Raw genomic sequence first — 27,320 nt, forward strand, 5'->3', positions numbered from 1 at the left:
GCTGCTGGGAATGTGTTCTGTCACTAAGTTATAAGATTACAAAGTAAAGTGTTTTGGTGACACTAAATGAGAAGTCAAGACATAATTAATGCCATCAGGATACATTATCAGTACCAAATGTGTTTGAAATTAACTATTTACATTTCCCATCATAGAGAAACAGAGCTATAGATTTTACAATATATTGTTAAGTTGTCCAAAAAAAAAGAGATAATTTTTAAATGTATCCAAAAAGTCTGACAATGATGTAGCAGTACACTGTAAAAAGAAACATTTGTACATTTTATGGTGAAAAACTGTCAAACCATGACGGTATAAAAATCTGTAAAAATCTGTAATCTCTGAAACAATTTGATGCAGTTTGTTTGAAGCACCACAAACAAATTAATCAGGAGAAATGTGTGTTTTTGAGTTTTTTTTCTCTTGAAAAAATACATTTCCCAACTCCTGCACAGTTTCTAATGGAAAAATGCTGTAATATGTGTAATAATACTGTAATTTTTGCATTTCATTCTCGAAAAAAATACAGTTTTTCCTTTTCTGGAATCAATCCTCGGTGGGTGGAGAGGTGTGCAGGCCCGGCCCTAGATGGCCTGAGATTGAGCTTAGTAATGCTCTATCACTTACAGGTGCCTCACTGTCAGCTATTTTATTTTCAACACCTGATTTCAAAATGAAATCCCTGCGCAACAATTTTGTGCTCTACAACTCAATCAAGATTTTGAAACAAATTAAGGGAATCCTGAGGCTCCCAATAATTTCTATACATGCTCCCATATATCAGAACCCTTGTTTTAAGCCGGGATTAATGGGTGCAGTTTTCAAGCGGTGGGCGAATGTTGGTTTAATTTCTATCAGGGATCTGTACGTTGATAATCATTTAGCCTCTTTTTCTGAACTTCAAGAAAAGTTCAAACTCCCTGCTAGTCAATTTTTTCACTATTTGCAAATTAGGAATTTTGTTAGGCAGTCATTTCCCCGCTTAGAGGTGGCTCCAATAAAACATGTTTTTTATGACATTATGACCAAACCTCCCACCTCTAAACATTTGATATCTCAATTGGTCAACCTCTTTTCTGTGGCAACCCCCTCTCTCCATATAAAGGAGGCATGGAATGAAGACACCGGGGAAGTAATCTCTAATGATCTTTGGGCAAAAGTGTTATATAGGATAAAAACTTGCTCTATTAATGCTCGACTTCAGCTTATTCAGTTTAAAGTAGTTCATAGGTTGCACTACTCTAAGAAAAGACTGAACAAAATATTTCCTGCTGTTTCTCCCATTTGTGATAAATGCAATTCGGCAGAGGGTACTCTTGCACATCTTTTCTGGTCCTGCTCTAAGCTCACATGTTTTTGGTTTGACATTTTTCAATTGTATAGCACTGTTTATGATAGACAACTGGCTCCTGACTGTCTTTTAGCAATACTGGGCTGTTCTAATGTCTCTCTGACTTTTCCTTCTGCTTTACAACAAGCACTCATGTTTGGCATGGTTATTGCAAAGCGGGTCATTTTGAGGGAATGGAAGTCTCCTTCCCCTCCCTGCTTTAGAAGATGGCTGAATGACATGGTCTCCTGTTTACACCTTGAAGAAGTTCGGTTTGCAATGTCCAATTCCCTAGATAAATTTAAAAAGATGTGGGGCCCTTTTGTAGAGTATATTAGGAGGGTGGGACCACAATCTGATGCTTGAGGGCTTTGCTCCCTTTTTGGCCTGGCTGTGCTGTTTATTCTTACATATCCATTTATTGAGACTTTGTCATTCCCCTCATGATTAGGCCTTCCGGGCTAAATCTCTGGCCTTTTCCTTACACTTTGGACAATCTTGGATCTTGTGTTGACATGTATTGTATATTTTTTCATTTATTAATGGTCAAACGCTGGCTGTAGAGTGTTTTTTTTTCTCTCTCCCTTGTTTCTCTTGTGGTTTTTTTTCCTTTTTTCTTTTTTCCTTTTGTGTATTTTATGTGTTGGGGGAAAAAAAATTGAAAAAATTCTTTGCATAAATAAAATTTTCAAAAAAAAAAAAAATACAGTTTTTCCCAGTTAAAAATACAAATTGTTGTACTGATAATGGAAACATGCTACAATACTTATAGCAAGTAATGTGGCAATTTCTGCATTTATTACACGCAAAAAAAACATTTTCTTTCCCGTCAAATTGATGTACTTTTGATGGACATGTGCTTTATTGTTTATGACAGCTTTAACCACAATTTTTGCTAAAAATACACATATTAAATGTTAAATGCACTAAATGTTGTGCTATTAATGGAAAAATACTGTAATATTTATGTAAATTTTCAAATTTTTAAAAAGTTAAAACTTTTTTTAGAGTAAAAAAATGGGATGAAGCATGTTTTTTAACGCTAAAATCAGCAATATCAATATATTTCTTTACCGTAAATGTAGAAAATGTTTTATTGTAATGTTACAGTAGTATTCTGGCAACCACAGCTGCCAAAATTTTACCAAAAAAACTTTTTTTTTTTTTTTTAAGTGTAGAGGATTTTTAGGGCAGATACAGGTACCAGGGGAGAAAATAATCCAATTTTGATGATGACTGATATTATTTACATACAGGGAAAATAATTGGGCCATTATTTCTTTGCTCTCCAGCAATGTATTTCACAAACTAGTTAGCAACTTATTGTGAAGACACAGGCTGACTCCGCACCACCTTCCCCTCAGTTGTGATAAGTGCTCTGCTACATGTGCTGCAGACAGTGCTGTGAGTGTTGAGAACTGAGTCAAAGCTTTTCTGCTTGACATATTTGTTATGACACTATTTCTAAATTACTCTAAACTTGTTTTTCCACATTATTGTTATTATTATTGATAACAGGCCCTGTAGTAATTTAACTTGACAAGCATCAACTTATTTTGAGGATTTACTTGAAATGACTCCCTGTATTTAGAAAGAGTATCTCTCTTTTACAGAGGATAATAGTGACTGAATTCCATTTAACTGCTTCAGTTTTGAGATCCTGCTGGTTTAGTGTGATACTTTCATGTCTCACTGGGATACTGATAATAGTCTTACAAATGTTTGAAATAAAGCATATTTCATGGAGAAACCTTTTTATATTCTTTTAAGTTACGAATCATGCAGTTGTTGTCTAGTTAATGTTCCAACATACACTATGTAAAGTGCCCTGAAGTGACCTGTGATTTGGTGCTATATAAATACAAGTGAATTAAATTCGGTGAGTAATCAAATTTTTTTATCTCCGTCTGATCTGCTGTGTGCTGACTGAAAAACTCGGCTGGCTAGATGAATTAATCGAATTTATTCAATTGAAAGCATACCAGTTGCATGCCGTCTCTGTTTTCCATCTAACTTGTTCCAAATTATATTAATACTTTTCCGGGAAACTTTAGAGGAAATTACACTCTGGTATCGAGTCCGTTTATGAAAAATGTCAGGACCTGTAAAATACTAATTGGAACTGTGTGCTTTGCTGTGTGGAGCATAAATTGGGTAGCATAACTCGAACACTAATCTTTCCTCATTTCTGTCTTCACAGGTATGTTCTGAAGGAGCTTATCGAGACAGAAAAGCACTATGTGGCAGACCTGGGCCTCATAGTGGAGGTAAAACTCACAGTCTGACAGCTCAGGACACACAATCTGCGCCGACACAGAAACGGCTAACTTAGTCATCCGCACCGTCTGTCAGAGAAAGCTCTAAATCCTAATCATCACAATTCCTCCACTTTACTCCACACTTTGGTCTGCTTCCACCCCGCCGTCTCCAGCCTTAAGCAGATTTTGTGAATTATTAGCTTGCAGAGTATTATGTTGCAGGGCTATCCATCTCCTGGTGCCTCAAATAGCTGAGGATATTTTGGGTCAGAGAAGAATTCTTGCCATCTGAAAGTTAATAAAAGTTCAATAATAGCCGACGTGCAATCGCTGCTCTTTGTTATACCAGCCTAGCTATATTTACTGGTGTTATTCTGAGCCAGATGTGGGCTTTGATAGGTGTAAACAGACATGAGCTGCTTTGTTCTTCTGTTGCAGGGTTACATGGGAACAATGAACTCCAAAGGTGTACCGGAGGATATGAAGGGAAAAGACAAGATTGTTTTTGGGAACATTCACCAAATATTTGACTGGCATAAAGAGTAAGTCCCTCTATTCTAAAAAAAAAGTTTTGTTTGGAATAAATGCAAAATTGCACATTTGTTCAAGCTGCTTTTAAAGTGAGATACAGACAAGGATGTGCAGAGCTCTGTGTTTGTAGTTGAGTGCAGGACAAAGGAACAATAGGTCAGGAGGCAAATCTGACCTTCCGTTTTGTGGATGGTGGTGTTTGAGCGTGTGTGTGTGTGTGTTTGTTTCTTCTCTGTAGCTACTTCCTGGGAGAGCTGGAGAAGTGTTTGGAAGAGCCAGAAAGGCTGGCTCAGCTCTTCATTAAACATGTGAGTACGTCTAAAGTGACACACACACACACACACACACACACACACACACACACACAGTGGAAGTGTCTGGGTCCCCTTCCTTGTGCTGAAGGTGAAAAGAGCTAAGAAAACACCCAGAGCGCCTGTTTATCCTATACCGTACCTCTTTTCCTTCTCTCTCCACTGCCAGCGTCTCTCCTTCCGCTTCCCTGTTACTGATACGTCTCAGTCTGACTGTGTTTTTACAACCGTGCACGTGGCGGACGCATGCACACGCACATACACACACATGGCTGATCTCACAGTCTGGGCTGGACCAGTTAGGAAGCAGCAGGGGAAAAAAAACACACAACAAGAATAAGATGATGAATAACAAGTCCTCAGTTCAGGCTCTTTGATAAGAAAGCCTTTTTCCACCCAAAACAGTGACCTACTTCTTCCTACATGTCTTGGATAAAGAACGAAGCAAAAGTGATGCACGCAACAAAGACCCGCTGTTAAGTATATTGCTCTTTGAATAGAATAGAGCCGGAGTCCGTATAGGGTCACAGGACTTATACAGGGAGCAAAATTAGATTTATGTATATTGGTTAAGTGGCGGCACATGCAGAGTAGGTAGACATGATGGGGAATTTGACCAACTTGTCTTCGCTTCTTGTTTGAAGCTGATTAAGTTAAACGTCTCTGTCCTTCTTTTGCTACGTTCGCTCTGTCCGACTGTAGCTCTTTAAACGATTCAATAATGCTTAGCCCACTGGATAATCAACTTAAAAAGCCTGTGGGGGAATAAAGAAACTTGTAACTAAATCTAAGCATGATGTCAAACTGTGAAAACAAGCAGACTGGGAACATGGCCCTAATGAAAAGCAGAATGCCCAATCCGCTTTTAACAAGAGCCGTGTCACCAATATGCAACATGTGTGCTCACTTACACACGAGCAGCATGTAAACACGTGAACATGCAACCACGGCGCTGCACAGAATGCTGGTAGACAAACAGACACACGGTGTTTCAGCAGCATGTTCTCTGTGACACGACGTCCATATTCAGGCGGAGTGGCTCGCTGTTCTCTAGGTTACAGAGCCATGCAGCTCGTTGCTAGGTACACTCTTATATTGGCAGGTTCTAAAAGGCTCTGGTTACACTGAGGGTAACCTGGGTGAATTATACATAACCCAATGCTCATCTACATGTAGCTCCATTAGGACTCGCAGGACCACCCCATCTGCACCCCCTTGCCAATTAGTCACAGAAGAGTAGGCACTACCAGACAGAGTCAGCTTCAAAGGCAACGCACCCTGAGACAAATCATTATTGCTCGGCTCCCTTTCATCCCAAACAGCGACCAGAGACACTGCACATTGATCGCTCTTGTTTTTGCTCACTTTCAGGGACATTTTCTGTATTTGTAATACTATTAATGACATTTTTCTCACTTTGAGACTCTTGTTAAAGTCTTTTTATTAAGTTTAATATGTAAAAAAAAAAGTTGTGTCGTTTTGTAATGTTTGTTTCGTTTGTGTTACAGGAGAGGCGGTTGCACATGTATGTTGTGTACTGTCAGAACAAGCCCAAGTCGGAACACATTGTCTCAGAGTATATTGAAACATACTTTGAGGTGAGTAACCCATAACATCTACCTTTTCTTTCACCTTATGCCATTATTCATAGATAGATAGATATGTACACTACTAGTCAAAAGTTTGGACACATTATCTTGATTTGATTATTTTATTCATTGTAGATTAATACTGAAGAAGTCAAAATTATAAAAGAATACATATGGAATGATTTAATAAATGTTAATCTTCAGTATTAATCTATAGTGTCGAAAATAATACAAATAAATAAAAGGCATTAAATGAGAAGGTGTGTCCAAACTTTTGACTGGTAGAGTGCATATAGTCAGGGTGTTTGCCAGATGTGAAGTCCTCAGAATGCTGGTTTTGTCCGAACAGCAGTCACCTGTCAATCAAGCCTGCAGTTAATAAGACACTTAGTATGCATGAATGTCTCACTGTGCCTGCTCTATGTATTATACATGGCCATGTGGACCTGTGTGGAGCTCCCATTTATTATTCAGGCTGTAATCAGTTCATTTTCATTGACAGTAAACACAAGACAAATAGACGTACAGTATAATCCCTGTAGCTGATTGTCTTAGAGGGATTATATTGGCCATCAGCTGCCGTGTTTCGCTCTGTGGCTGTCGGGCTGACTGATGTTGTGTTCGTCTCCGCCGTCAGGAGCTCCGGCAGCAGCTGGGCCACAGGCTGCAGCTCAACGACCTGCTCATCAAACCTGTCCAGAGGATCATGAAGTACCAGCTATTGCTGAAGGTGAAAAGCCGGGCACCGCTGTGCTGTTGATCACACACCAGCACCTAAACGCACACAACGGGCGACTGTGAGACACACAGCGGGGTCTGTGAAGAAGCCGTAAACATACAAGCACATGAAAACACTCACACACCCCTCTGTGCGTAAACACAGAGCATTATGTCTGTTTAGGCTAAAGTCAAAGAGGAAGAGGAAAATTACAGAACGAGGCTGTAATCTTTCAATTGGATTTAAAAAATAATATGTAAAAGTGTTTGAAGAACATCATGAAATTACATCCCTGGTATAAAACTTTTCCAAAATGTAAAACTTTGCCCTTTGGCACTCGAATAAAAGGTTAGTTTAGCACCCATAAATACTCCTCCAGATGTCCTCACCTTTCCTGGCAGTAAAGCTGGAATGCTCCGGTGACCATGCTGTGTTTATTTCACCAGGACTTCCTAAAGTATAACACCAAAGCAGGGATGGACACAGAGGAGCTGGAGGTGGGTGTTCTGATGGATTATTATGAGGCTTAATGTGCTGTTTTGCATGTGCACAACCATGTTGCCTCACACTGCCCTTTAAAACAGATGCACCTCTATCCTTCAAACAGAAAGCAGTTGAAGTGATGTGCTTTGTGCCAAAACGTTGCAACGATATGATGAATGTGGGCCGACTACAAGGCTTCGAGGTTCGTCTCAGGATTTTAGATCATCAGAACATTTCTTTTGCCGACTGTTCGTCTTGTGAAAGCCACGCTCTAACGACTTCCTCTGTTTGTTTTGTTAATATTCAATGTGGTACCAGGGGAAGATCACGGCCCAGGGCAAACTGCTCCAGCAAGACACCTTCACTGTCATCGAGCAGGACTCAAGTTTTCTGTCTCGCGCCAAGGAAAGACGAGTCTTCCTCTTTGAGCAGCTGGTCATCTTTAGTGAGCCGATCGACAGGAAGAAAGGCTTCTCGCTCCCCGGATACACCTTTAAAAACAGCATTAAGGTGGTTTTAGCTAAATGAAATGCCATAAAATACAAAGTTCACTTCCCTCCCAGGTTATGAATTACACAACAGATCCATGCCTCATTTACTCCTGCCTAAATCTGCATGTTACATAATTCCATGGTGTGGGCTTTTTAGAGGCTTGCATGTGTTAGTCACGTATTTAACGAGCACTTCAGCAGGATGACCTCCTCGCAGGTGCTAGTCAGATGTGCTGTGTTCCAGGTGAGCTGCCTGGGGGTGGAGCCCAGCGTGGACGGAGACGATGCACGCTTCGTTCTGACTTCGCGCAACCCTGACGGGAGCGTGGTGCGCTTCCAGCTGCAGGCGTCCTCCCCTGAGATCTGCAGAGCCTGGGTCAATGACGTGGTGCAGATCTTGGAAAGCCAGCGCAACTTCCTCAATGGTAAGTCTCAGCTGAGCTCTGAGGTCAAGTGAGGTCACCGTTATTCAAACAACACATTTAAAACAACAGCTGTCGAGCCAAAGTGCTTTCTAGTAGAGAAATATGATTGGCATTATGAATTAACTAAATTTAGGATCCTATGGTCTTATTTGTGATGTGAAGTTTCCTGAGAATAAAGTGAAACCTCTGGTGCCATACCAGCACATTTAAAACTGTGTATTTTGTGCAACATAGATAAAATCTGTGTAATATTAATATTTCTCTAAGAATATTTCTTCTCATGAAAGCATCTGTACAATACCATTCATATGTGCAATAATGTTCTTTGCATAGCCAGAGGAATTTGGTCAATCTGAGTACCCACATATGGGAGAACTAGTACTTATGTGTGTTTTTTGTTTGTATTCATTTTTGTACAAATGTTTCTTAAATTATTTCGTATTGTCTAATAATTAGATCCTACAAAACTGCATATAGAAACACCGACCAAACCAAAGATCCTCTATGAAGGAGCATATTTGTAGCAGTGTAGTGAAGACATCACCACAGCTCTCAAATCCATAAATCATGCTTCAGCTTGGCATATTTTCCATTTATTGACTATGTTGTGGAGTCAGTGTGAGTCAAGACTTATCTTTGGTTTGACTGTGCAGTCTTTGTATCGACACCCATTAACAAAAGAAAAAACAGGTTTGAGTATATTTTCTGTATTCAAAAATTACTTCATCGCCTTATTTTGAAATTTTGACTGAAATATCTATGCTTTGATTACTTTAAATCAGTATTTTTGTCATTCCTAACATGTCTTAGGCTTAGGTATTTTGTACTGTATTGTTTTAACAACACAAAAAGGCAACACTTTAACCCACCCTATATAACATTTAGAATTAGTAAATAAACATTTGATGAATGGATTATCACACATTGCAAGTGTTAAATCATATTTTTTGTCAAAATCTGACTGAGCACGTTGATGTGGATGCTGGTGGGTGCATAAACAGATAATGGATTACAGTATAGAATGACTTTGTGATGTTTTCAGTCAGTCCAGTGCATCTGACGGAATCGGTGACATGAATAAAGTTCTTCATCCAGCTTCCTCTGTCCAGCATTGCAGTCAGAGGTTCTTTGCCTTCCAGACCAGAGTCTTCTTCTAGCACCTTCCTTAATGTTGTACTATTCTTGCAGGCCCTTCTAAAAGTATCAGGTTTCCATAATAGTACTTGACCAGCTGCTTCGTTGCGTCTCACCACATGTCCATCCAGGGCTAGTCTACGTTGACTAGTGACGGTTGACAAACATGCATGTGGACCATATAGCGACTTCTTGGCGAAGTGTGATTTCCAGGAGATGTTTTGGACCATCTGTAGCATTCTGGTAGAAATCCCATCAATTCTTTTTGAGAGAGTCTTCGATAGTGACCAAGAGTCAGATCCATGGAGTAAAATGGATTCCACTGACGCCTTGAATACTCTAATTTTGTTTTTGTTTTAATAGGAAATACCCATATTTTTAACAGCGTGTTTATTGCTTCCCAACCTTTACCAGTTTTTGTTTCTATATCATGTGCTGTGTTGGTGTAGCCTCCAAGATACAGGAAATCATCAACTTTCTCAATTTCAGATCCATCTACTGCATGCAATGTCTCCTCCAATGCTGGGTTAAGGTTCATGAACTTCAGGAAGAGTCCAATCTGTCTTGTTTTTCACTCTACCCGTTGCAGAAGGTCTTCTGCTTCACTGAGAGGGTTTTCCAGGAGGGCAGTGTCGTCTGCAAATGCAATTTCTGGGAGGACTTCTTTGGGGTGTCTTCTACTTTGACGATGCTTCAGGGTCAGGTCATTAGAGGGCAAGATTGCATTCCTCACTCCATAGTCTAAGCAGATGATGAAGAGGAAAGGTGCTGGAGGGTCTGCTTGAAGCACTCCGGTGTATATGGATAAGAGATCTGTGTTGCACTCAGGAGTGTTGATTAGAAGTGTTCACATACATAACTCTTATTGCTTCAACAATAGGAGGAGGGATTCCACATGCCAGTAGAATTTGGAAAAAAATCAGTGATGTTTTAATAATATGGAAAAGTGTCTTTTGAGTTTTACTTTACATTAATGAATGCGGATGGTCTCTCAACAAATAAATACTGAATCCACCTGTTACAAAGTTGAATAAAACATGCAGAATGCAGATTAACAAGATGTCTTTGTTTCTTTTGTCTTTCAGCCTTACAGTCACCTATTGAATACCAGCGGCGAGAGAGCAAGTCCAACAGCCTGGGGCGCAGCATGAGGCCCCCTCTGTCTGCTGCCAGCGCCCTACGACCCCACTCCTCGGCCTCTATTGACCGTCATAAGCTGCCCTCCCTCCACTCCCACAACACCTCCCTGCCCACACTCTACCTGCCGAGCCAAGGCCAGAACCAAGGACCCAGTGAGACCTACTCCCTGAGAGATGTAGGTTTATTCAGTCTCTCCCTCCATACAGTGGCACCATCCTACAGTAACTGCTCACTCAAACACAATATTTCTGTTCAGGAGACACCCGAGTCACTGCTAGGCCTGCTTATGTCTTAAGCTTTTTTTTTTTGGACTGTAGCAAAACTAAAATAATGCATACAGCAAATGGTATTGTGTGCATGCACCCCAGTGCTGAGTGACTTATCTGTTCTTACCTGCATCTGCAGCCCACTGTGGTCCAGCTATGCCCTGCTGACTCCCACACTGTTTCTCCATCACATGTCCAACTGGGCTTCACTGATCAGCCAAACTGTCAAGCTGTGTCAAATGGGCTGTACACTCCAACCACACAAAGTGCACAGGTAGTGTATCCGCATGCATTTAGACACAAGAGCTACCTCCGTGTTACAGCTAAAATGTGCCTGTTTTGCACAGAGCTGAACATTGTGCTCCTGAGTTGTCAGGCAGTCATTATTCAGCACCAGCATTGGGAAAATTAATGACAAAACAAGCCGCAGGAAGCTAGCCACTGGGGAAATAACAGGCCATTGTTCAACATCTAACAATAATTCCAGTGTGCTCATTAATGTTAATTAAAAGATGAAAAGCTTTAGTAAATGGTAACCATTTATTTAGACACACATACAGTGAAGGTATTTGTTGAGTTATAAGAAGAGTTATTTCTCCCCCTATTGGATGACAAAGGAATCAATAAAAATCAGATGATTCTGAGGGAAATGGATTGCAATAGCATTTACAATTAAATTTAGTTAGGAGGGAAACTGCAAGATCTCAGTGCTTTACATGTAATAACATTCTCTATTAATTCATGCTGTCTGTCCTAAGCATCTGTAAAGTACACAGTAGAGTATCCTGTTACTGTTCTACATCTCCATTAGCAATGTCTCCCTTCATCATTGCTGGGCTCTTGTCCTTGGAGGGAACATGTTTACAGGCCAGCAGTTGTTTTTCCTTCACCTCTTTCTCTCCGTTTGCTCTGGCTGGATAGGCTGGGCACATAACAAACAGGACGTAGGCTGAGAAAGACTAGGAAGTCCGAGAGATGCTTATCGAATGCAGATAATCGTTTCCCATACTTGTACCAGGATACAGAAATGGATTTGTGTATTTTTAGACTGATGCTGTCGAACAAAAAAAATCAGATTTTTCCCACATTTTCCATGGTATGTTAAAGAAAATGCTTTCTTAATATGTGGGTGCTTTAAAGGTACCATATGCTGCCCCTCGTGTTGATAAAAATCTCACATTTCCGCTATATGTGACTTCAGATTTTCCATTAGTTCACCTGGTTTTAGAATTGTTCTAAGTGTTGTGTGTCAGTGTCTGTAGCTTTAAAATGGAGCTAAGTTGCTGCTGCCCACGTCTCCTTTGAGAAGACTCTCTCCGTGTATGTGATCAGAAACTATATGGAAATAACGTTGAATTTACAGTACAGCCGTTGTTTTTTATATGCGTTTGGTGAGTTTGTCAGATGATTCTATGGTTATAAAATCAGTAGTTTAGCAGTGCGGCAGCTTGGAAATGACTCTGATGTAAGTGGTGTTTACATGTAGTCTGTGTGTCAGACACTGTTTCATAATTATTCTGTCATCTGATAATAGAAAAATGTGTAAATGAGAATGGCTTTATGGGGAATTCAGTGCTCATGTGCAGTACACATGAGCACAGAGATCAAGAGAGAAACAAAGATGTAAACGCTGACTGAATTTAGGTTGCACTGACACAACAGGCAACATGAAAACACAGTAACCTACCCAGTTCTTCTTTGTTGGTTTCAAAATGCTCTTAATGTCCTTCAGCATTACATTTTCCATATACACACGTGGACAAAATTGTTGGTACCCCTCAGTTAAAGAAGGAAAAACCCACAATTCTCACTGAAATCACTTGAAACTCACAAAAGTAACAATAAATAAAAATTTATTGAAAATTAAATAATCAAAATCAGCCATCACTTTTGAATTGTTGATTAACATAATTATTTTAAAAAAACAAACTAATGAAATAGGGCTGGACAAAAATGATGGTACCCATAACTTAATATTTTGTTGCACAACCTTTTGAGGCAATCACTGCAATTAAACGATTTCTGTATTTGTCAATGAGCGTTCTGCAGCTGTCAACAGGTATTTTGGCCCACTCCTCATGAGCAAACAGCTCCAGTTGTCTCAGGTTTGATGGGTGTCTTCTCCAAATGGCATGTTTCAGCTCCTTCCACATATGTTCAATGGGATTCAGATCTGGGCTCATAGAAGGCCACTTTAGAATAGTCCAACGCTTTTCTCTCAGCCATTCTTGGGTGTTTTTGGCTGTGTGTTTTGGATCGTTGTCCTGTTGGAAGACCCATGACCTGCGACTGAGACCAAGCTTTCTGACACTAGGCAGCACATTTCTCTCCAGAATGCCTTGATAGTCTTCAGATTTCATCGTGCCTTGCACACTTTCAAGACACCCTGTGCCAGATGCAGCAAAGCAGCCCCAAAACATTACTGAGCCTCCTCCATGTTTCACCGTAGGGACAGTGTTCTTTTCTTCGTATGCTTGGTTTTTGAGTCTATGAACATAGAGTTGATGTGCCTTACCAAAAAGCTCCAGTTTGGTCTCATCTGTCCAAAGGACATTCTCCCAGAAGCTTTGTGGCTTGTCAACATGCATTTTTGCAAATTCCAGTCTCGCTTTTTTGAGTTTTTTTCAGCAGTGGTGTCCTCCTTGGTCGTCTCCCATGAAGTCCACTTTGGCTCAAACAACGACGAATGGTGCGATCTGACACTGATGTACCTTGGCCTTGGAGTTCACCTTTAATTTCTTTGGAGGTTGCTCTGGGCTCTTTGGATACAATTCCAACGATCCGTCTCTTCAATTTGTCATCAATTTTCCTCTTGCGGCCACGTCCAGGGAGGTTGGCTACTGTCCCGTGGGTCTTGAACTTCTGAATAATATGAGCCACTGTTGTCACAGGAACTTCAAGCTGTTTAGAGATGGTCTTATAGCCTTTACCTTTAAGATGTTTGTCTATCATTTTTTTTCAGATGTCCTGGGACAATTCTCTCCTTCGCTTTCTGTTGTCCATGTTCAGTGTGGTACACACCTTTTCACCAAACAGCAGGGTGACTACTTGTCTCCCTTTAAATAGGCAGGATGACTGATTATGAGTTTGGAAACACCTGTGATGTCAATTAAATGACACACCTGAGTTAATCATGTCACTCTGGTCAAATAGTTTTCAATCTTTTATAGAGGTACCATCATTTTTGTCCAGGCCTGTTTCATTAGTTTGTTTTTTAAAATAATTATGTTAATCAACAATTCAAAAGTAATGGCTGTTTTTGATTATTTAATTTTCAATAAATTTTTATTTATTGTTACTTTTGTGAGTTTCAAGTGATTTCAGTGAGAATTGTGGGTTTTCCTTCTTTAACTGAGGGGTACCAACAATTTTGTCCACGTGTGTAATTCTGACCTGTGGAGACACCATCAAAGCTAACTTTAGCCACGTTAGCAGTGCTACATGCATACTAAACTGAGGATTGTTCAATTGTTGTGGCTAATGTGCCTTCAAAAAATTAATTGAGAATTCAGTTCCTGAAATGCTGGGTGTGCATGAAGACTCTTGTGTTCACTACTGCAGCCAAATATTTTGTGTGTTTTGTTTGTGTGTGTGTGAAACATTTCAGAGTTAGCAGAAGCAGCTCCAGACAGTAAACTAACCAGGTGAACTGTGAGGAAGCTGCTCCATGTCTATTGCTTCTTGTGAACCAGTAGACATGGAGCACTACATTGTCCCAAATATATAAAAAATGTGTCCAAAAAATTACAAAAATCTTCCAGAGTGACTCCAAGTCATTAACAAATGTTCAAAAGGACCTGAAAGTTTGTCCAAAATGCCTCAAAAATTATCCAGAATTGGTCAAATCTGGATTCTCGTCAAACTGGGACACCTGGATGGATGTGAAACTGATCTGGTGTCATCAATAAAGTCACTGGGGATGAAGAACCAGATGATTCTGAGGAGGTCAGGAAGGAGCTTTAGCCCTATTTGGTTGATTTTTTTTTTTGTGCTGAATTTGAATTTTTATTGCAATTTCACCTGTTTTGTGATGATTCTGGTACTTTTTGAGGTAGTTTTGGCTCTTTTTGGGTGATTTTCTGTCTTTTTGTGGTAATTTTGGCTATTTTTGTGGTGATTCAGAAACTGAATTAACTTTTGCCTGACCTCTAAAGCTGGGCTCAAGTCTAGGCTCTATTTTATTTGTATTTTATTTATTTATTTTATTTTTTCAATGTGTGCAGCACTTTGGCCAACAGTGTTGTTTTTAAAGTGCTTTCGAAATAAAGTTGGATTGGATTGGATTAGTTAAAGGGCGTAGAGAAATGGCAGTACACACATTTTACACCGTCAAATTTTAAAGACATCAGAACACAATAAAAATAGACTTTTACCATATGGGAGCTTTATGTGAGAGCACTTTACAGTTGTGTAATGAATGTTCCCTTTTTGTCCAGCAGAGAGCAGGAGAGGGCTGCCGTCGGGGTCAGGCTGCTGATGCTGGGAGTCAAGCCCCGTTGTCTGGTCCCTCAGCTGGACGACGTCCCAGCAACCTCGCCCAGCTAGCTGAGGATGATCTCTGAACTCCGATACTATGTGTTTCCTGGGTCAGGAGGACTGCAGCTCATGCCACAGCTGTGAAGACGAGACTGGTGGTTTGTTTATGACAGGCTGGACCTTTACGTGGTTCAGTCGTGAGTTTTGGAGGATAGTGAAGGAATATATGAAGGAATAATGGGCTGTAAGGATAAAAATGACTTTGCTCCTTTTTAGAGAGCCGTTTAACGGGAGGTGACGTTGCCTTGATCACCTTCAGTGTACATGAACAGCATCCAGTGGGACGTTACTGGGCTCAGAGTTCTAAAACACTCCGTGGACACTCACTGTTATGACAATTTCTGCTTTTTACCTTTTTTTGAGAGGTAGTAGTCCTTACTATTCTCTCTTTCAAAGGGCGAGGGGAATTTATTTGATGATTCCATTCCTGATTGGGGCAGTCACTGGAGTTACATGTGTGCCTGAATGTGTGTTTATGAGATGATGTGTGGATGTGTCTGTGTGCATGCGGGCGTGCAAGTAGTGGCAGTGGCTCTTCTTGTACCCTCTGGTAAAATTCCTTGATACATTTTTTTCCTGATGCCCCATTTTGAAGAGAAATAGAGCTACAATTATACTTTTTTTTCATTTCCCTGCTGACAACAGAGGTTGCCGTTTGTGTCGACAAGAACGGGAAAGGCAGAACACTTGATGTGGACATGCCACAAGAACTTTGCTCACTCAGATTTCACCTGAAAGTGAAGAACTTTCTTTCTTGCCACAGTGTCGAGAGCCCCTTGTGTGCTCTATTATTCTGTTTGACCGGCCCTCCTTTGATCTGGACAGGAAGGCGTGAGGGAGCCCCCTGGAGGTTCTCTGTGGATATGACGTCACTTCAGAATACTTTTCACTCTTTGGGCAACTCCAGAAGAGTTGCGAGGTAGATGCATTCAAAGGGCCTGCTGGGCTGACCCAAAGTGCTGCATGCAACATCTCCTTGGTGATTGACTAGCACATCGCTACTCTACATAGATCTTTCTTTACAAGCCGAAGTGGGTTGCTTGTGTCCTTAAAAATGCATTGGTTTCAGCTAATATGAATTGTTTTATTAGTCCACTGTTGTCATGTCAAGGCTGTGCACCATTTCTATAATCTCTGTTAGCTTTCGCCCTCATGGACTAAATACTGTACGATGCATACCATAAAGGCAACCGTACATTTTCTGCTTGTAGGATGAAAAGTGACCCAGGTATGCCAAGAAATGTTACGGTTCTGCCTGATTAAAATGAAAGTGTTGTTGCAGAAACAGAATGATGCTGACAAATCTGCATGCTCCCCCTTCCTCAACAGTGCCAAAAGCAACAGCAGTTCACCACTCGGATGTTCCATGCTCCTTCAGCTTGCCACCGCTCCGACAAAACAATCATAGATATGTGTTTCTATTTGGACTGTACAGCCTAAAAAGAGGAGAGGGGAGCACATAAAGGGGGCTAGCCTGTCAGGTTCTTCTTTTTGGCCGGTAGAGGGCCCCACAAGGCTTCCACTTCCAGTTTAGTTGGATCATACAGCTGCACCAAAGATCAATAGGCCTCATATTTCCGTGCTCACGTTGGAGCTGCTCAGTAATCGGTCCAACAAACAATAAATTACTCAAAGTAAACTGATAGGTGGGACATCAGACTAGCTGAACCATCTCACTGAAGCCGTCTGTATTAATGTGAACTGACGAGTTTTCACGGGAATTACTGATCAAGGCAGTTTTGCATGTTAACACAAAGGAATACCACTACAGAGAACCAAAAACAAGGACATGAAACCAAGAGAGGGTTGGTTATTGCCATGTTTGAGTAGAAACAGTTGTATCATATCAAATAAAAAGTGTCTTTATGAAGCTGAGTGGTTTATCTTTCTTTACAGTTCCCTTCTTTATTGGTTTGATCAGAACAGCACTATTGTTGCATTTTGTTCTGTAGATTTTTATTCTATTAAGCCTGTTTTATTGATAGTCAGATATTACAAATTTACCTCAAGTGGCTTTAATATCTGTACAGCACTTTTTAAGTTTAAGGTGCTAAATGTGATGAAGTATTAATTGAAATAATATTGAATTCAGAATAGTGTTTTTGCTGTGGAGGCCCTCAGACTCCACTGTGGCATTTTTCTTACTTTTGCATCCCATTTGGAGAAAGTTCAAACAGGATTAAAAACAAAGAGAAGAAACCCCTGGATGAGCAGACATCTGGTTGGCTGGCCTCTGAATAAAGCCCCATTCTAGGCAGTAAAGCGAGGACCGTCGTAACACGGCTGTGATATATGGAGGCCTGGGACGGAGGGGGGTAGAGGGGTATTAACTTTCACAAGGGTGCAAAATCAAAGGGAGTTCCTGTCACCACCAAGGGGGTCTCGGCAACAGGGGTCCCATTCACAGGGAATTCCTCTCCGCTGCCCTCTGTTGCATCTGTTGACTCAATCTCCTCCATTGAGAGAAAGAAAACACTCATTAAAAGCCACATGACTGTGAACTTGATTGCAGCAGGCGAGACAAACGGCCCCATCAATGGGATGAGTATTTACTTTGAGGTGTGAAAATCTTTGAACAGCCCACAATGTTAGGTCTTCTTTAGGAGCTTCCTCCCTCACACCAGCAGCACAATGAGCAGCATTTGTATTCTGAAAGCAATCAAACTATCATTTAAATGAAATGTTAGATCTTTGGGAGCTCTGAGGCATTCTCACAAATTCACGCATGCACTGGATGAGCCGGTAAGAAGGTTAAAACCTTTTTACGCTCGCTGTCTATTTACTTCACCAACAGCTGCCAAGATGTAGGAAAATAACATTATTAGAAACAGAGAAATAGTTTCAAGGACAATGTTTATTCAAATTTACATGCTGCCATAACCCCAATAAAATTGTTCAAGATATTTATAATTAATTTACACAGAAGTTACAAATTTAAAATGTTTGCTAATCTGAAGCAGCGGTGCGTCACATTGCTGCTTAAGAGTGGATAAATCTGTAGATCAAAGACTCTCATGTATACATTAAAAAAAAAAGATTCCTACCTTGAAGCAAATTAGGACATGTCCTGAAATCAAAATCTATTCATCAACAGCAACACAGGCATTTATCCACTCTGAAAATATCGTTGAAGAGAGCAGAAATGAGCGTCTCTCTACAGCAACCTTAAGCTGTACTAAGGCATACATTTATTCTGAACAGGATGATATGAACAACATATTAGGGTAAACTTTTTGGGATTTTTCTCGTGTCTGGCACATCCTTCGCATGAATAAAATATTTACATTGTGAGCTTAAAAAAATTAGACTTTCACATCAGTTGAAATTTAAATAAATCTTAAATTGTAGTAGGTGTAAAATCGGTTTTGTTCCAGGCGAAATTTGTCCGTGTTGTGTATTGAAAGGTGCAGTGAACACAGCAGAACTCTCACAATATCACTGAAAAAGGCTTCAAGTTTTCTTTAAAGGTGCTTTGCCTCAAACAGCACACATTTATTTTACTCAAAATGGTCAGTAAATATACTTTGATGGGACTACTTGAAGTCAAAAGTAGAGCTTTGACGAGAGAAAATACTCGGGGAGCTTGATGCTTACCCTCTAGTGCAAACCTATGGCAGTAAAATGAGTCACACAGTCTGTTCACTGCTGATTATCATCTCTGAATGAAGGGACCACAGAGATTACTCTCTCTTGATGTTGGTGAGCAGAGGGTCCGTGCTCTGTGAAGGCTGCCCTGACCGGCTCTTCCTGGTCTGGTGGGTCTTGACGTGTTTGGAGAGGTGGTCACTCCTCATGAACCTCTTGCCACACTGCTGGCACCCAAACCGCTTCTCCCCAGTGTGCGTGCGGAGGTGCCGCTGTAGCTCGTCTGAACGGGTGAAGCTTTTGCCACAGAAGAGCCAGTTACAGATGAAGGGCCTCTCCCCGGCGTGCCAGCGTAGATGTGCCTTCAGGTGAGAGGTCTTCTTGTACACTTTGCCACACTCGGGGATGTGGCAGATGTGCAGTCTCTTCTTCCCGAACTCCAACCCACCGCCGTTGGCCTGGCAGTTGGGGCATTTGCAGCGTCGGCAGCGGCGCGTGGAGCTCAGCAGACCCTTGGAGGTTCCTTGGAGAAGGGCAGCTATCTGCGGCTGGTGACCCAAGACCAGCTGTCTGCCCAGGGAGAAGGGATGGTTGGAAGGGGCGGCGTTGGTTTGGGGTAGGCTCCACCACTGCTGCCCTTCCTCCACATGGCCTCCAGATAGGTGATGCCTGGCTGAGGAATTCTGGAGAAAGGTGGGGAAGTTTTGCCCCACGCTGTTGTGCTGCGGATAGTACGGGCCGCTGGCCTGTGGCTGTGAGGACAGCACTTTAACAGGGGAGAGTTCAAACGAGTACGATGACGGCGGTTCGGCTGGAGGGGTGAGAGGCAGCTCATGGTGGTGGTGATGAGGGTGATGATGGTGATGGCCCAGGCCAGACTGCATGTGTCCAGGGAACTGCACCTTGGGCACCGTGAAGGTCATCTGGTGGGTGCTAAGGGCCGTGCTGGGCGTCATATCGTTGCTCCAGAGCTGAAACATTCCAGATGTGGAGCTGACGGTGCCCTCGTAGGGGAACTGGGAACCTTCTGAACCCATAGCGCCTCCCACCTGCCAGGCCTGGCTACAGGTGGTGGCCAGGAAGGACAGGGCGTTTGGGGCTCCTTCTGGAGAGGAGCTGGGCGTCCGGTCCTGTGCGGTGACACAAACATACGACAGGTTACATGTGGCACCTTTATAACAAGTAAAAGTTCAAAAGCTTCCTAAATAGAAATAAACACAAATATTTTATATCATGAATATCCAGAAATTGGTCCTAAATGTTATCCAGACTTTAAATACATTCTTAATTTGAAACAATAAATTCCACTCACCATAATATTCTCAGTCATGTTTGTTACTGTAATTTCTGTAACTAACTGCAAATGTTTCAAAAATGATTTTACCACTAAAGCATCATCTGCACACAGATTCGACGCGTAAAACGCACATGCACAAGTTGTGTGGACGCGCCACGAAAACAGGAAATAAACCCTCCCGCTTTGAATCTAAAGGCGGATTAGAGGACAAACCTGTAAAAAGGTGTGCAAAAAGTTGTCAGTCCTTTGTATCGTCAGCGCAGCCATCTGTCCTCCGCTCCTTCTCCACGCACCTGCAAGGCAAACTGCGCCAAGAGGCGACGACGCACAAAGTCTCAACTACAGCTGGAGGCGCAGGAGGGGGGGGAAATATGCTCACATTCGGCTCTTGGAGACTCCGACACCTCGGCAGTGTAGCCTGGGAAATCCCGCGTCATTCAAATGTCCCTCAGTTCGCTTGGTAAAATGTTTTTCAATGCGCTCGCCAGTCCAGAAGATTTGGCGCTGAAGCAGCCGCAGGCAGCCGTCTGAAGTTGGTGGCTGAGAGGCGCGCAGTAAATCCTCGCGATCATCTCAAAGGCGCCTGAGCTGCATCTTCTCTTTATAGAGAGAAAAGATCCTCTCAACGGGGTCTCCAGCATGATGCAGGCGAGCCAGTCAATAGAGAGGAGAGGCGAAGGAGGGGGGCTTGTTAGGTGAAGGGGTGGGCTGCTCATAATTTCACTCAATTTCAACCAAATGCTGACCCCAAGAACTGACTCCTCCCCCGGATTGTTCTGGAAAAAAGAGACTTAAGACATCACATTAAAAAAAAACTCCTATAAAATCCACTTTTCCGAATATCATACAGCATTTATTTGGACTTCCCTGGATATATTGTGTTATTCCCTACTTCTTTACTTAAAAATAAACTGTTTTTCCTAAAAAAAATAAAAAAATAAAAAAATAAAATAAAACATTCAAAGAGCTCATACTATTATGTGTTTCAGCAACTTTCAATATCTGCATTTAGGGCCAGAGTTTGCACAAGAACAAAATGCTTAGTCTGTTAAAAGATCTAAGATTACTAGAGCCAGCTAAGTCAAAAATATGTTTCACTCTGGGAGTATTTGCATAATGTTTCAACTCCATTGTGGGAATTCAAGTAAAGATAGAATATAAATGGATTTTTTTTGTATTTCTGGCAACAATCAGTGATACAATTGTGATTTACAGACAACGGATAGATAAATAACAAATTAAAAGCTGCATAAAATAATCTTAAACTCTAATGGATTCATACAGGACAGCATAAAAGTATAATCAGTTAATAAAACAAGAGATTTTGGACATTAAAGCTTTAACAGAAAATGAATGAATTAATAAATGAACAGAGAGATTTGGAAACAGCTTCATTAGTTTTCTCCACAAACTTTATTTCAGGCTTACAGCATCCAGCAGCTCCGTCTTTCCATCCGAGAGCCTCACACATCCTGAAGAAAGTCCCGGTATTTTCCCTCACAAAGCTAATTGATAAAACTCAATCAAAGACTCTGAGTTCTCCCCAGTAGGTGACATGTCAAATAGGCCGCCCTGTGTGACATTCTCACATTTCAGGGTTCAAGTAGAGGCCGCTTCAGATCTGCTCCATTAAATGCAGATTGAGGCTTAATCTCATTCTGTAAGTCTGTTCACCATTACAATGTTAAGAGTTTAAATCCAGGCTGGGAACCCGTTTCTCATGTAAATGCCTAGTTCCTCACTTATCTGCTCCTCACTGTTTCACAGACTGTGATCCTTAAATAAACACACTGCGAGGAGAATCCAGTTAAATTAGAAATAGCTTAAGAAAAGACAGAGTTACAGTTTGGAGAGGAATGTGAACAGAAATGTGAAGGTTATTGTATTCCACTTGGCCTGCAATTACACAGATTTTTAAAAGCAAATGAAAGCCACTGATGATATTCCCTTAACTTTACCATTTGGTTAAGGCCTTTTTTAAAGCTTTTGGTGTAAAAGCTGAAAAGACACAATGCAGTTTGTGTCCTTCTGGAAACACAAGATGTCTTCAGACTCACAACATTGTGCAGACTTCAGCATATTGTGCATATTTTAGGCTTTTGCAAAATCTGTGTTTCTATGTTTATTTTTTTTCTCAGAAAAATACGACCGAATATGATGTTCTGACTGAAATATTCACCGAAAGCTAAACCAGATTTAGGAAACACAACAAGGAAAGATGCACTTAATGAATTCTAATTGCCAAAATGTTTCCTAATGCCTCTGACTTGAAACACAAAGTCGACAAAGCCATTACAGTATTTCTGCAAGCAGACTAACATCTGCAGATCGATACTGCCGGCAGATAAAAACTACACCGATTTTCTATGATGCAAATTCCCAGCGCAGGTAATAAATATGTGTGTGTAATCATACAAAAAAAAACAGTAATTCCAAATTAAAGTGAACATTTAAGATGAAAGAAGGCAGTAGTAAAGGAAAAGAGTGAGGAGGACATGAAAACAGGAGTGTATCTTGGAGGCAGAGGTATGCTGTGTCTCTGGTTTATTACAGAGCAGAAGTTGTTAATTACCCTGATTCTTATTTCCTGTCCCCTCTCCCCCACGCCACCCCACCCCCACTGTACTGCCTCCCAGATGAGTGTCTTTGAAGTGCAAAGTACTCTCTCCTCACTTTGAACTGTGAAAACAATGCTCATGTGGTGGTGCTTACCTTCCCCATGTTACCTCATTTAAATAGACCTGGATACGGCTTCCACAGTATTCAAGGGAAAACTAATTTCCAGAGAAAGAGGTCCCTGCGTTCATTAAACAGCTGGTGAGATTGCTGGTAATCAGGCCCTCTCCGTCATTGGACCGCTCTGACTGGGTGGCTACCAGCAACTTCAAAACTGACACGGACTGAAATCCCAACAAGATGATGCAGACGTTCTCATGCACAAAGCCGAAAACAACAAGATGAAGTAAAACTCTGCAGGCCTTCGTGTGATCTGTGAGAAGTTCTCCCACCTACTGTAGAACACAAATGGTGTTGTTTTCGCTGCAGACATAATCTTACTCTTAAACTCAGAGCGTAGAATATGCAAGAGGGCACTCAAGCTGTTTTTTTTTTTTTTATCATGCCTGGGGGGCAGTTTAAAAGCCTCAGATCACTAAATTGTCCCAGCTGTCTTGACCATCTGCACTCGAAAAGGGCAGCCACAAGAGGAGAGCAGCCTTTGTGCTGGTGGCCATGTCAAAAAGCCAATTTTACAGCACTGTGCTGACTCAATGGCCCTCATGTGATAAATGTGGTCTAATGGATGAGACAGACAGCATGTAAAAGCCTGCTGCTAACTGTAGTGCTCCACTCTTTAACCATTCAGCACGCCGAGGCTCCACAAGATGGGCCATAATTACCATGACAGCCAGTTTCTTTGGGGTGAGGAGCAACGGCAGCAGCTGGACTTTACAGTGCAACAATTTGATACTTCATTCAGGAGTCTGTATTTCCCACTGAGTTAGAAATGTGCGACTGTTTGAGCTTGTGCGGGAGGCGCAGAGGGAGATATTAAATCAAGATTGATGTTTATACTCAGAGGCGTGTTTTTAAGGTTCACCTCTGCAGATAAAGAGACATACTTTCCTCTGAGAAACTGCAAATTTAATTTCATCATGATATCATGTTTCAGTTCTCGACTTCAGTGACGGCGCAGATACATGCACCGCTTCATCTGCAAATGCTGCGTTGCCTGAAACCTTAAAAGCCCACTTAGAATATTTGAGTTCTTTCCCTCTTACCCAGTCAAGAGTTGGAACTGGTGTTCTTCTCTTATCCAACTTCAAAGTTATTTCTGCTCTTAATATCTTTCTGCACATCAAAATGGCTTTTTGTAGTCAGTAAAACTGATTTTCATCTGTTTCTAATCACAGTTCTAGAGGATTACCTCCGCTCATTAAACTATTTAGTCATTTAATACATATGTTTAGGTGTGGAAGAGTACTTATATCCTGCCAAAACTAATGCAAATGAATCTTTTACTTTCATCTGTAAGCACAGTAACTTGCATTGTACAAAGGAGTGTTGTCTTTCACACTTGTTTCAGTTTAGCTTTTTAGTTTTCCTGATTAAATAAAGTTCTAAATCCTTACAAATTCAAATGAAAACATAAATCAGAGAATTACAGTGTTTGAGTACCTCGATATCACAGCATGATTCTGTAGTGATTCCCTCCCCGTAGCACAGTTTACATTGCGAGGTGTGGGAGAAGCAGAAAACTATAATAATTCCCTCATCTCATGTCCATTAGCATGTACGGAAACCCCAAAATCTCCAGTCTTGGGCAGACACAGGCAGACAGCACGCATCTCCACTTGTCAAAGAAAACTTTTATCAATACCAAGAGCACTTGAAGTTTGTTTGCATTTTGTTTTCCAGCACTCTTAACAACTTCAGAAGTCAGATCACAGGAGTATCTGATCAAAGCGCTTCGTGGTTAGTTCTGGAAACACAGGAGTGCTACGCCACGCTTTGATACTCCACATCAATATTTCAATTCAACAATCACTTGACATGCACCCATACTCCCAGAGACGAAAGACGAAAGGGGAGAGAGAGAGAGAGAGAGAGAGAGAGAGAGAGAGAGAGAGAGAGAGAGAGAGAGAGAGATCCAGGGAAGATGGAGGGGGTTTGTGAAGTACATATACAGTAAAAGAAATGGATTGAAGAAATCACTACCTTGTTCACCGTTGCAGCGATGTTGTATAAATTGAACCGAGATGCCCTTTGCATTACTAATGAGCAAAAATCTTGAAGTCAGGAAGTTTAATCATTCTATAGTTTGACTAAACAATCATATTTTGTTTTTCTGGAAGCTTTCTGTCGCAAACTTTAACATAGAATCAACAACCAGCACATTTTCTGCTTCACAGATTCTCAGGATTCACCACTTACAGGTATCTGTAGAGAAACTAAAACACTTGTCACAGACTGAAAATCTGAGCAGAGGAGGTGTTTCATGTTTTATCAAAGGAAAGTAGTACAGGAACTCTGCAGTAATAAAGATGAATGCGGTCCATCTGCCAAATGTCACTTTCATGGTGCTTCGTGATCATTTCATCATCTCGACAGGATATGACACGCTTTGAAGGTTTTGGGCCCATAAAATATGACGTTTGATCTGGAAAAGAGACTTGTGGCAAAGTTGCATGACAAGACATGTAGTCAATCAAGAGGTAACAAGTGACACTAAGGGTGGAAATCAGCTCTTTTACAGTAGGGAAATAAATCGAGTCATTTACATAGCTTGTTTTCTTTTTTCGCTGAGAGTGAAGTGGGAAGGTCAATACTACTCTGAAATATCTGTGGTAGATTTGGAGCTACAGGCTGCAGCTGGTTCGCTTAGCTTTGCACAACGACTGGAAATAGAAAAACAGCAAATCCTGGCCAAAAATCCACCAACAAGCAGCTCTAAAGCTCAATAATAAACATATCTCATTGTGTCATCTGTATAAAACCAAAACAATAGGTTACATTTTTGTGGTTTTATAAGGTGTGTGGACATGTTTGGGTAGAACCGATGTAGTTGTTTCCACTTTTATACAAAAATAGACTTCCAAGTATTTGCAGCTACTCCTTTGACCCTAAAACAAACTTTTTGAATTGTTACTTTAATGTAGTTTCTGCATCTCTCAATCACAACCCATATTAACGCAATTTTTAATATTTAATACAATTTTCAACAACATTTCTGTCTTCATTTGGCCGCCATGCTTTTGAAGGTATTATTTTTGATATCATAGCTTCCACTTATAGCATAAAATGTATGTTTTATTCACTCGTACGTCTGCATTTATAACTTGTAACAGACAGCCTGAATCCAACTCCGCATATTTCTCTATATACATCACTACTTAAATAGATTCTAGTCAACGTAAAGGGGCTGTTTGAAAAAGGAAAAAGATGTCATCTGTACGTGTATTATTCGTCTGACATCCTCTGCGAATTTCCTGTTGGTTTTTAAGCTATCCACTGTTGTACCCTTTTTGAGCGCGATAACTTTATGTTAATTCATTTCCCCAACACAGCATTTAAAATTAATGATAACTAATTTACCAGGAAAAAAAATGAATTGTTTATTCATAGGGTTTGCTGTGTAAATTCCCTAAAACGAGGAATTCCCTACTATTGCCTGTCTGTGCAATGCCACATAAAATGAATAATCAAAAAGCAAACACAGAGACAAAAGAGGGGAAAAAAAACAGAAGAAACAATGGGATTATCAATCACAAAGGGCATACAAACGCATTTCGACAAAGACGAACGCAGGTAAATAATTAGCTGGAACACTTGACAATATCATTTACAGCCATCAAGTTAACGTGGGTATTGGAGCATGCAGGGACCTCTGCCAGTTGATCTTATAGCTTTGTTCAGTAGCTGTGGGAGATGAGAGCACCTGTCACGGTGATATTGGCCTCTGATCTAAACTACTGTACTCAGACGGGACTGAATCCAGGAGGAAAAATGAACAAAAGCAGAAAAGAGTCATCAAAAGTCCCTTTAATTTTATGTAATATTTAAGAGAAGAAGAAAAAGAAGCTGCGCAGAATTACATTGTTGTTTTAGCAGAAGGCCTACATTCGCATTAAGAAACCAAACCTAAAATGTCATGAATCCCGTTTCATAAATATTATCCAAGAAGCCCCAACCTGCCATCTGGGAAGAGGGACTCACGTCGGTATGGTAACCAGATCTTATGGCAAGGCTCCAGCTGAAATCAGAAATGCAAAGCAGGAGCAGAGATACAAGGGCTACATGTGCGAAGGAGTGCCGCACAGCCAGAGCAGTAGATTTATTTGTAAACGTACGCCTGTGATGCCACTATCTGTTAAGCCCCTCAGTCAGCTCAGCCGGCGTAATGTGAGGGGAAGTGTCACCCTGTCACCGCCATGCCAGGGATCAGCCTGCTGCTGTTTGTGTGTACTCTGAATCAAGCCAAGCTTTGAGGAGGAGGGGAGAAAATGACACGGAGGCTCTTTCATCTAATCCTTGTGGTGTAATTTGCACCTCAGTAAGTTTAATTGATGACTACTGATCAAATGCTTGCCTTTGAAAATAAAATCTTTGGGATTGTTATTTTCCCCTTCAACCTGCAAAAAGAATTCTTAATGCACCTGATGAGAGTTTTTTTTTTCAAACTGATGGATCAGTTTTTGAGAGTTTGAACTTTGGTGCAGTATACCGAA

The 27,320-nt window shown here is 41.0% G+C and overlaps 2 protein-coding genes across 5 annotated transcripts in view; one reads left to right on the forward strand and one right to left on the reverse strand.

The window, feature by feature from the left end:
- Positions 1-17,087, forward strand: part of arhgef25a (Rho guanine nucleotide exchange factor (GEF) 25a) — a 42,593-nt gene extending 25,506 nt beyond the window's left edge. The window contains exons 5-16 of one of the 4 annotated variants that reach the window (XM_022208658.2): positions 3,531-3,597; positions 4,027-4,130; positions 4,358-4,427; positions 5,939-6,028; positions 6,657-6,749; positions 7,184-7,234; positions 7,345-7,422; positions 7,539-7,730; positions 7,956-8,136; positions 10,356-10,585; positions 10,816-10,950; positions 15,113-17,087. In XM_022208658.2, coding sequence (XP_022064350.2) covers positions 3,531-3,597; positions 4,027-4,130; positions 4,358-4,427; positions 5,939-6,028; positions 6,657-6,749; positions 7,184-7,234; positions 7,345-7,422; positions 7,539-7,730; positions 7,956-8,136; positions 10,356-10,585; positions 10,816-10,950; positions 15,113-15,238 — 1,417 coding nt within the window. In that variant the 3' untranslated portion in view covers positions 15,239-17,087. The remainder of the gene's footprint in view (positions 1-3,530; positions 3,598-4,026; positions 4,131-4,357; positions 4,428-5,938; positions 6,029-6,656; positions 6,750-7,183; positions 7,235-7,344; positions 7,423-7,538; positions 7,731-7,955; positions 8,137-10,355; positions 10,586-10,815; positions 10,951-15,112) is intronic. The other 3 variants (XM_022208659.2, XM_051949876.1, XM_051949877.1) reach the window with 3 other exon arrangements.
- Positions 17,088-18,048: 961 nt separating this feature from the next.
- On the reverse strand, positions 18,049-20,781 carry sp5l (Sp5 transcription factor-like). Its single transcript, XM_022208657.2, has 2 exons — positions 20,308-20,781; positions 18,049-19,927 (listed from the first exon to the last, which is right to left on the reverse strand). The coding sequence occupies exons 1-2, from the start codon at positions 20,359-20,361 to the stop codon at positions 18,893-18,895; spliced, it is 1,089 nt and encodes a 362-aa protein (XP_022064349.1). The 5' UTR covers positions 20,362-20,781; the 3' UTR covers positions 18,049-18,892.
- Positions 20,782-27,320: the final 6,539 nt, after the last annotated feature.

This window comes from Acanthochromis polyacanthus, chromosome 6, assembly GCF_021347895.1.
Source record: "Acanthochromis polyacanthus isolate Apoly-LR-REF ecotype Palm Island chromosome 6, KAUST_Apoly_ChrSc, whole genome shotgun sequence".
Taxonomy (NCBI): Eukaryota; Metazoa; Chordata; class Actinopteri; family Pomacentridae; genus Acanthochromis; species Acanthochromis polyacanthus.

Coding starts and splice junctions, on each gene's coding strand:
- sp5l (XM_022208657.2), bottom strand. CDS start 20,361: ATGGCTGCGCTGACGATACAAAGGACTGACAACTTTTTGCACACCTTT. Junction 19,928..20,307: donor TTTTGCACACCTTTTTACAG/GTTTGTCCTCTA, acceptor GTCACCGCACAG/GACCGGACGCCCAGCTCCTC.